The 9,940-nt window shown below is 45.6% G+C and overlaps 1 protein-coding gene and 1 pseudogene across 1 annotated transcript in view; both read left to right on the top strand.

Moving 5' to 3' along the window:
• Positions 1–1,211: 1,211 nt before the first annotated feature.
• On the top strand, positions 1,212–1,504 carry LOC101645341 (annotated as a pseudogene).
• A 1,431-nt stretch (positions 1,505–2,935) lies between these two features.
• Positions 2,936–9,940, top strand: part of ACTN2 (actinin alpha 2) — a 95,141-nt gene continuing 88,136 nt past the window's right edge. Inside the window, exon 1 of the mRNA XM_004712184.2 lies at positions 2,936–3,261. Coding sequence (XP_004712241.1) covers positions 3,136–3,261 — 126 coding nt within the window. The 5' untranslated portion in view covers positions 2,936–3,135. The remainder of the gene's footprint in view (positions 3,262–9,940) is intronic.

Here is a 9,940-nt window from a genome sequence, read left to right as displayed (position 1 = left end):
CTTGAGCCCTTGGTATCAACTCCTCATTTTCCCCCTTCCCTCCCTGCTCCCTCCTCCCCCATGAACTCTTGGTAATTTATAAATTATTATTATTTTGTCATATCTTAAACCATCTGATGACTCCCTTCACCCAGTTCTCCACTGTCCATCCCCCAAGAAGGAGGTTATATGTAGATCCTTGTAATCTGTTCCACCTTTCTCCCTAGTTTTTTCATTTTTATCTCTAGTTTTAGCTGTTTTAAGGTAGTATAGTAAATCTTATACCTTTCATTCCAGTTTGTCTCTAACCTTTGTCTCACAGCTAATTGTGGAAGACTTTGGAAGACTTTTTTTTTTTTCATTTTTGCTGATCTGGCTTTTTAAAAAATATTTTATTTTTTTATCAAAAGATCATTTTATTGGGGGACTCTTACAACTCTTGTTACAATCCATATATCGCTTGCATCAGGCAAATTTGTACATATGTTACCTTCATTCTTTTCTGGACATTTACTCTCTATTGAACTCTAGGTATCACCTCTCCCCCCCCCCCCACCATCTGGCTTTTAATAGGTAAAATATACCAATATACTTGCTCAGAGAATGTGACTTAAACCCAAAATATAAACTTCTATAATAATAATTGACAAAGCAAATTAGGTCAATCACTGTTTCCTGGGATATGTATTCATTCAACAAATATGAGAGACTTTCAAAAAGTTCTGGGAAAATTTCTATTATCTTCTAATTCCATAATTTTTGAAGCCCTCTCTTATCTGAGCACCTATAATGGACTAACAGCCTCTGAGTGATGCAAACAGCTAATAGGATCTGTTGTTAACCAAAAGGTTGGAGGTTCAAGTCCTTACAGATGCGATCTGCTTCTGAAAAATCAGCCACTGAAAGATTTACGGAGCACACTTTTACTCTGATACATATGGGGTCAGCACATGCCAGTGTCAACTGGGCAGACATTTATTTTATTATATGCCAGCCACTTCTGGTGTCAGAGAATTGCAGTTGTGATATAGACAAGATCAAAATCCAGATTCTCCTGGAGTTCACATCACAGCAAGTACTGTTTTTTATGTCAATTCGATGTATTTGCTACTTGTCAATGTCTTTTGCAGAAAACTCCTCAAAAAAGCTAACTGATGGAGCTGTGCGCAAGCGCAGAAAGGCCCTGAGCCTGGCCGAGTGCTGGCGAGGCGGCGCTGCAGGATGGCTTCGAGATGGCAGAGGTGGAAGAAACCCTGAAGCGACTGCAGAGCCAGAAGGGTGTGCAGGGGGATCATCATGGTGACCGCGGAAGGCATTCCCTTCAAAAGCACCATGGACAATCCCACCACCCCACAGTACAGCCAACCTCATGCACACCTTCATCCTGAAGGCAAGGAGCACTGTGCGAGAAATCGACCCCCAGAAGGACCTCACCTTCCTGCGAATTCGTTCCAAGAACAATGAAATTATGGTTGCACCAGATAAAGACCATTTCCTGATTGTGCTTCAGCATCCAACTGAATAAGCTACTCGGCTCCTTATGTTAGTCCTTAACTTAATCCCCCTGCCCCCAAGCGTTAATCAAGCCGATCCACTACAAATGGAATCATATACTCGAACCAATCCAGCAACCAAGAGTGAGCTGCTGCCTCGCCCACCCCACCTGTGGAAGGAACCCTCTGCAGCACCTGTGGCTGCCAAGGTCCCGCGGCCGAGCCTTCTCCTTCCAGAGACCCCTCCCATGGCACCTGGGGGTCAGAGCAAGAGCTGTGAGGAGCCCCCACCTACTTCCTCTTGACATTCAGTTCACCAGTCGCACCTGGAAAAGTCTGTATTTCTTTACCTAAAAATAACCTAAATGTTTGCTTACCTTGCTGTTGTGTTTTTAAATACTAGGTTACGAAGGCCTCAAAAAAAAACCAAAAAAAGCTAAATGATGTTAAAAACTTTAAGGAACAATGATATTTTCAGGCACACTTTGAGCTTGAAACATGTCAACAAAGGTGTAGTCCGGAGCCAAAATCTGTAGCATAGCATCTGTGGGCAACTTTTACTCAGTTTGGACATAAGCTGTATGAGGTCAGATGCCGTGGCTTGCTTATAGCAGGCGCTTAATGCAGAACGGAAAATTTCAGGCAAGGTTTCCCAAGGAGCCTTACTTTTGCCCTCCAAGGGCATAACTGATCAAGAGGAGTTCTCCCCAGCCATTGGGACGAAAGGGCTTTAGGACGACACAGCAGGGCAAGAAGGAAATGTAACCCGAAGCTGGCTGCCTGCTCCTTATTGTGTCAGGTCTCTCAGATTTATGCCTGGCAGGTGAGAGCGGACACTTCCGGCCTTTGGTGTAGTCCTGCCACTTCAATAGGGTTGACCTCAGCCTTCTGCCTCTGCCCTCCCTCCCCCCTCCCCCTTTCTTTCAAGAAAGAAAAGATATTCGATAGTTTTAAAACTTTACCTTTTAGGGATGTGTGTGTGTGATGATGACGAAGAACTACATAGAAAATTTCAACATGCAAACAATTTAAAGAAAACTCCGGTGTGGTGGGGATGGCCAGAGGACCGCGTCTAGCCAACCCCCGGGCGCTCGCCTGTGATGCCGGGGCGTGCGTGAGCCCGTCTCGAGCACACAGTCCGGGGGAGGCGTGGGCTGGCACTGGCTTGACGCCCTGCACCGGCACAGGTTGCTGTGCCACCATCCGCAACGCCAAGGAGGCTTAGGGGCAGCCGCCAGCAGGGGCCTTGGAGCGGAGAGGGGGCCCCCGGGGAGCCCGCTGCGGAAGCGAGCTCGCGGGGCGGGTGCCCGGCGCCGGGGGCGCGGCCGGCGGGGCGCCGGGCGCCGCGGGATGCCAGGCAGTGGGGGCGGGGGCCACGTGACGCCGGTGGCACTATTAAGCGGCGCCGCAGCTGCTCGCAGCCCGAGCTGGTGTTTCGCCTGAGACCCAGCGCCCCGGCGTGTCGCTCGCCCAGGAGCCTGCCCGAAGGTCACGGTGGGCCCGCCCGCTCGTCTGCCAGCTCTTGCCTCGCCTGACCCCCGCACGACCCACCTGGGACCCGGCTCCTGCCCACGGTGTCCTTCCACCCCGCCGCGCCGCGTCCGTCCGTCAGTCCGTCTGCCGTCCGTCCGTGCGCCCGCCTGAGCCCCAGCCAGCGCAGACCATGAACCAGATCGAGCCCGGCGTGCAGTACAACTACGTCTACGATGAGGACGAGTACATGATCCAGGAGGAGGAGTGGGACCGCGACCTCCTCCTGGACCCCGCCTGGGAGAAGCAGCAGAGAAAGGTCAGCCAGGGGCGGGGGTCGCGGGCCCTGCGCGGGGCTGCTAGCTGGTGGCCATCGCCGGCCACAGGGTGGACGCTCTTTATATAGGGATGTGCCATCCCGAGTCGGCGTGACCCAGGAGGGACACCCCCTTAGCGAGGAGCACGGACGTGCCCAGGGGCGCGCCAAGCTGGGGATGCTTGGGGAGGGTGCGTGGGCCTCGGGTGGACAACAGAGTTACAAAACTAAAAATATCACAGAAAGCCGAGTGTGGTTCTGTTCGCACACAAACTTAAATGGGACCGGAATCGGAGGGAGTCTCCACCCTGCCCTGATCCGTGGAGCCGGTGACCTTGGCCCTGGTGTCCGCTCTCCTGGCCCCTTTGCATTCATGACCCCTTACTCCCCATCCGAAGAGGGATCAGCTTAGCAGCCGCTTTCCCACCTCAATTTTCACAGAGCTGCCCCAAAGAGCATGGAAAATCATGTGCTGAATGGTTGGTGCTCCCTAGAGAGGATTGCCTTGTGAATAGGTGACAGTCACTGATAAAGTAATAATTATCTCACACTTGTTTAACACTCTATTTATAGTTCGTTGAGGTAAGCAGGGACAAGGGAGTCAGCCAGCTCTAAAAACGTCCTGTGCACCCTGGTTGGCACACTCTGGGGACCCAGTGGAACATTCCTCCATTTCAAGGTTTCTTCTTGACCCTTGAGGCCAGGGCCAGCCGGCAGTGCTCACAGGGCGGCTCATCCGGCCTCCTCTTTCCCAGGCTCAGAGCATGCCTCCTTTCAGGCTCCCAGCAGAGAGCTCAAACCTCATCTCCCCACGACAGTGTCATGGCAAAAGCAAAGTGCTTCCAGGGTCACCCCACCACCACCACCACTTTTCTGGGAGTGGGGCAAAGTGGATTTCCCTCCTACGGGACTGTTTTAGGTAGATACCTTGTGCTGGCCACATGTGTAGTGGAAAGAGCTCCATATAGCTGCCACTGGAGGCAGCTGGATGCATGGTAGTATATGACTGTGGAAAGCACATATATCTTACACATCTTGTTAACAGAAAAGAAAGGGACCCCATATTTGGATAGTTCTCAAATAATTAGCATTGTTTCTATATCAATTGCTCTCTTCTTTTTTTGTCTAACATCTCTGTTAAGATACCATTTATTATTTTAACCAGTGGGGTAATTCTACTGGGTTAGACTTACCAGTGATAACACCCTGGCCCTCTGGTAAAATACCACTATTTTTTTAAGCTCTAATCTAGCTTTGTTTCTACCTTCACCTCACAGTTGCCTAAGTTCTACCATCCCTTCATTCCTTAGGAACTAGCGAATGGGACTGTCAATAGATGCTGACTCTGTGAAGGAGAATGGCATTGCAAATCCACATTTTTCTAAAGGATTTACTATAAAGGAAACACCATGGCCTGAGGCATCGGAGTGAACTGATCCATCAGCAACAAGCTAATAATATAGTATTTTTAAAGCAGCTTTTATCTTTTAACACTTCTTAAAATTCCTTTCCTCTCACAATTTTGATTGCTACATTTTTTCATGGCTTTATAAAAAACTCCTAACATTTTGCCTAAAAAGATTTTACTTTTATTGTGTTATGATGAACAAATAAACAGCAAAGGAATTGGACAGGTATTCCTGCCAGCATTTTGGAAAATAATTGTCTAACTTTTAAAATATATATATGATAGCAAGATGGAGCTAATGTGAATTTCTAAAGGCCCCAATGCCAAGTCTTCTACCACAGTTACTTAAAAATATCTATTCACAATAGCTTTTGATAGGCTGGCATTGTAATTATTTTTTGTTTTGGGATTCCTGTGGGAATACAGCATTAAAACGGCATCGCACTTTAGATCTACTGTAGGAGGTCTAGTGGTGTAGTAGTTATGTATTGGGCGGTTGGGCTGCGATTCTTATGGTTGGCAGTTCAAAACCACCAGCAGCTCCTTGAGAGAAAGACTGGACTTTCTACTCCCATAAACAGTGACAGTTTCAGAAACCCACAGGGGTCGCGATGAGTCGGCCTTGCTAGTTGACATTGAATTTGGTATTTTTGGTTTTAGGCATATTATTTAAAAGCAGATATGTCTCCATTTTAAAATCGTGCTAAAAAGTTTAGAGTGATATATATGTATGTCTTTTAAGTGAGATTGAGTGTTACAGATACTGGGTAAATAAAACAAAATCCTACATAAGGACACAGATGGAAGAGTTTCCGAAGATACTCTGTTTCTACTTTTGGTAGAGAACCTGCTCAAGTCCATAAAGTAATGTTGACCTGTGAGCTCAGGGCCGCCGGAGCAGTGGCCTCTATTTCTGTCTTATGAGACAGACTGCTGGAACAGAGCGTGGATAGAATGCCATTGTTTCTATTGTGGGCTGCCTTCTCCACACTTGCCATTTCAGCGATATGCCGGGTATGAGAGCTGTCAACAGATGCTGGGCACACACGATGACGTCTGTAGCGTTATAATGGATGGGGTGCCTAATTATATCCACAGTTCGGAGAGTTTCATGGGCTGTGGTAATCCTTGCTCTCTGGAGTGGAATTCCTTGCTATAGAAGGACTTGGTAAAAGTGTAGTTCTTTTTTTATAAAAGGAAGCAATCCTGAAGATGTTGGATTTAGCATGCATATGGATAGGCATTTCAAAGTGCTCATCTTGTCTTTAAGGGGTGCGTTTTGTTAACCAGCATAGGAATATTTATTTATTGCAAATAAATTATACTTTATACAACAAATGAGTAGAAGGAAAACTCCTGAAGTGCCATAGATACGATACTCTAACTGCTAACAGTCCATTAAACAAGACTAAAATCATGAGACTTTCTACTGGTTTAGAGAGAATATTTTGCCCACATGGGATCACAGTTGAGGAATATCTATTTTTACACTAGATTCTCATCAGTGACTCCTGAGGTGCGTGTAGAACTTTGATGTCTGGAAGCAAACTTTTCATGGAACCAAGGAACACAGTCAACTTGTAACTCAGCTATCGCCTTATCAGGAACTGACCTGTCAGCAACTATGCGAAATATGCGTGCTATCTCAGTAGCACGAAGTGCTGTCCGGAACCACTCTGGGCGGCCTAACAGGCCTTTTAAGGACATAGGATATGTGTTTCCATACATAAAGAATTCTTTTGGAGTGGTTGTGGTGAGCATGAGAGAATTAGTTTATTTATACCATGTTCAGAATTCTGACTATTTTAAATAGTCCCTAAAGAAATTCAAGTCCTTGATTACCATCCACATGCCCTGGCAGCACTGTGGATTAGGCTTTGGCCTGCTGACCTCCATGCAGGTCACAGCTTTAAACCCTTCCGGTGCTCCTCAGCAGCAAGACAAAGCTGTTTGCGCTCATAAAGCTTGACAGCCTATGAAACCCCATGGAGTAGTTGGATTCTGCCTATCGGGACTATGAGTCAGATCGACTTTGGTCAGTGGAGTCTTGAAGTGGGTTGTGCACAACTTAAACTGATTGGTCTTGGAGTACCTTCTGTCAGTCTGTCACCCCAGACTCTTGGATGATGCAAACATAACGTGCCCAGCTACTCACCCAGAAGTTGGAGGGTTGAGTCTTCGCAGATGTGCCGCATTAAAAAGTAGAGTGTCCACTCCGGAGAAAATCAACACGGAGCATAGCTGTGCTCAGACACACCTGGGGTGTTTACTATGAGTCAAAGTTGACCTGGTGGCAATTGAACTAGACAGTCGGACAGTGTGGAAGGACCCATAGGCTGTGGCGGCTGCCCTGAGGGTCCAGATGAAGTAGGGTCTGGGAATCAGAGAACCACCCCTACAAATATTATGTAGAGCCTATTGCTCATTAAGGCCTCAAGGGGAAGCCTTTTTGTTCCTCGGGGTAATGGAACATATGAATTCTTCCCAGGAGAAAAGACAGGGATTTCTTTTTCCAACACAGTGAGCAATTAATTACCTAAAACACTTATGAAATTTCTCCGATTCTTGAGAACCCCATGAATCTCAGCCAACTCTATTGGGCACTCTATTTGTGACCTCAGTCAAACCAAGAAACCTTTGGAGCCCCTATTTCTTCATCTGTAAGATAAGGATACACTTGCCATTCTTACCTTGAAATCCCTGAACGGGGCAAATGTTTAATGTGCCTGAAGAAGGCTGGACATTTGCCTTAGGAAAATCCTGTCAGTCCACTTCCGAAATGCAGCCATTGAAAACACTGGAGCACAGTTCTACTGTGTGAGCCACAGAAGGCTACCCTAAGTCAAAGTCTACTCCACGGCAGTAAGTTTTTGTTTTAATTTCTTACAGGGTTTTGTTAGAATGCAATAGTTGACCTAATGGATGTTGAAGGGGTTTTATCAACAGTAAAATCATGTGTAAATGTTCCAATATTATTATTATCTTTGTATAGCAACTAAGTATTAATTTTGTAGGCCTAATTTTATAACAATATGACTGTACTTCCACTTGTGAGAGATAATGAAGCACTAGATTTTAGTCATTGGTGAATTTGATGAAAAATAATTTTTTTAAAATCCCTTTATTGTGTGTTGAGTGAAAGTTTACTGAGCTTATCATTTTCAATCCAACAGTTCATCCGGATTTTGCTTCTTGTTATTGATTATAATTCCCACAATGAAACATCACTTATTCCTCTTCCACCCTTTGGTTCTTGTTTTTATTCTTCCTCCTTTCTTAACCCTTCTGAACGTTGTCCTTGGGCAAATGTTACCCTTTGGAGCTCAACTACTTATTCCAAAGAGGAGTGCATACCACCCTGATAATACTGTTCCCTGGCCTACTGTTTAGCTGGAAATGGAGCCATGGGGTCAGCTTTTTCCCAGACCTGAGGGGCTACTTAGGGTCGTAGTCTCCAAAGTTCCATCAGTCCCTATCTGAATAGCAAATTGGGAGCTTTCCATGACTTTTAGTTTGGTTCTGTGTTTTTCTGCTCACTCTATCCAGGACCTTCTAATGCAATTCTTTTCGGAGCAGTTGGTAGTGGTAGCTGGTCCCTGTCTAGTTCTGCAGGTCCCAGTGACATGGAGCGCTCCTGTGGACGGATTGCTTCCATGCCTCTTCTTACTTTCTTCATCCTTCCTTGCATGGGATGGGGAGGGACCAATAATTGCACCTCGGATGGCTGCTCACAAGTTTATAAGACCCAAATAAAATATAGAATGATGTCTTTGTAGACTGCTTTGTGAATTGACCTTGATGTCCCCTGGCAGTATGGTCCTGGGGCCCGCCCAGGGACTTATTCCCATCAAGGTATCTGGTTATGTCGAAGACATTTTCATAATTTTGTGCCCTGTGTGTTCTACTATGTTCATGGATACATTTGTGTCCTGGGTAAATATGAAGGGGCTGCAAAAAGTTCATTGAAATATTCTATTTTCTTTAATTCTTTGTTTCCCCCCACAAGCTTTTTAAAATCTTATAAATATACAGGAAACGCCTTTTTCAAATTTATACCTATTATATACCGGGTATAGTCTGTTCTCCCCACACTTGTTCAGGTTGCAAGTTTCTGCATTCGCTCCTAGATTATTGTTATTACAGGATTGTGTGCATGATATTTACCTCTGTTGCCTTGAAGGATGCCTGGAGGCATAGTTGATAACACTTTGGGGTGCCAACTGAAAGCTCAGCAGTTCAAATTACAGGCCACGTGGAGGGAGAAAGTTAAGGTGTTCACACCTGTGAAGGTGTACCGTCTGGGGAACTCAAAGCGGCAGTTCTACTCGGTGCTACAGGGTGGCTGTGAGAGGGAATACTCCTGATGGCCGAGGGTGTGGGCTTCTTTTGCTTCTGGCTCTTGCACTGCATAATACTCTTTAAAGATAGGATTTGCACACCTAAAACCTTAACATGTAAGAAATTGTTCGTATTATGAGTGGAATACTTGTGGTATAGAGAATAAAAATGGAAGGAACTCTAATGAGGAAAATCAGTGTGGGTGGAAAATAATGGGGACAGAGTTCATAAGGGAGTGGAAATTGAGTTGGACCTTAATTTGAGTAATAATGAAGTAGAAATTGAGTTGAAGGAGAGAGATACAGAATATTACTGGCTAGATAAACAGGGTGAAGCCTCTGCTGTGTTATGTTGGGAACGATAATTATAATAATAAATTAAAATATAAAATAATAAGGTGCTCATTTAACCCTTTGGTGTTATCAAAGCTCTGTCACATCCCTTATTTAGTAGGACTATGCCTTAAACTTCCTGATAAATAATTCATCTCTGATAAAGAGAAGAGGAGGTAACTCAGAGAATTAAGACTATGACAACCAAAGAGGGCCAGACCTGACTTCAGCTTTGCAAACGCCCAGAGACCTATTCTGGAATGACAATACTGCTCAGGCTGTGTTCAGGGAGTGCAAAGAGGGGCTCAAGGTTTATATTCAAATTTGAAGAGAAAGTGGGGGTGGGGGGAAGGAAAGGAGACCTGTTTACAGAAAGTTTGGATGCCAGGGTGAGTATAGAGCTTCTTCTGCCAGGAGTGCAGAGCTCTGGAGAACTTATGAGTCATATTTGAAGTGGCATATTGTTTACAGAATAAGTCGGAGTGGGTAAGGACCCGAGACTGGGTGGACTCAGCTTTTGAAAGCGCACCTCGGGATTCTACAGCTCAAGTGATGAAGATTAGAAGTAGGGAGGAAGGTTGAGGAAGGCATCAATTTAAGAGTG

Source organism: Echinops telfairi, unplaced genomic scaffold (assembly GCF_000313985.2).
Source record: "Echinops telfairi isolate 266 unplaced genomic scaffold, ASM31398v2 ScPeMD7_7424;HRSCAF=8462, whole genome shotgun sequence".
Taxonomy (NCBI): Eukaryota; Metazoa; Chordata; class Mammalia; order Afrosoricida; family Tenrecidae; genus Echinops; species Echinops telfairi.
This window is presented reverse-complemented; position numbering and strand designations above follow the sequence as displayed.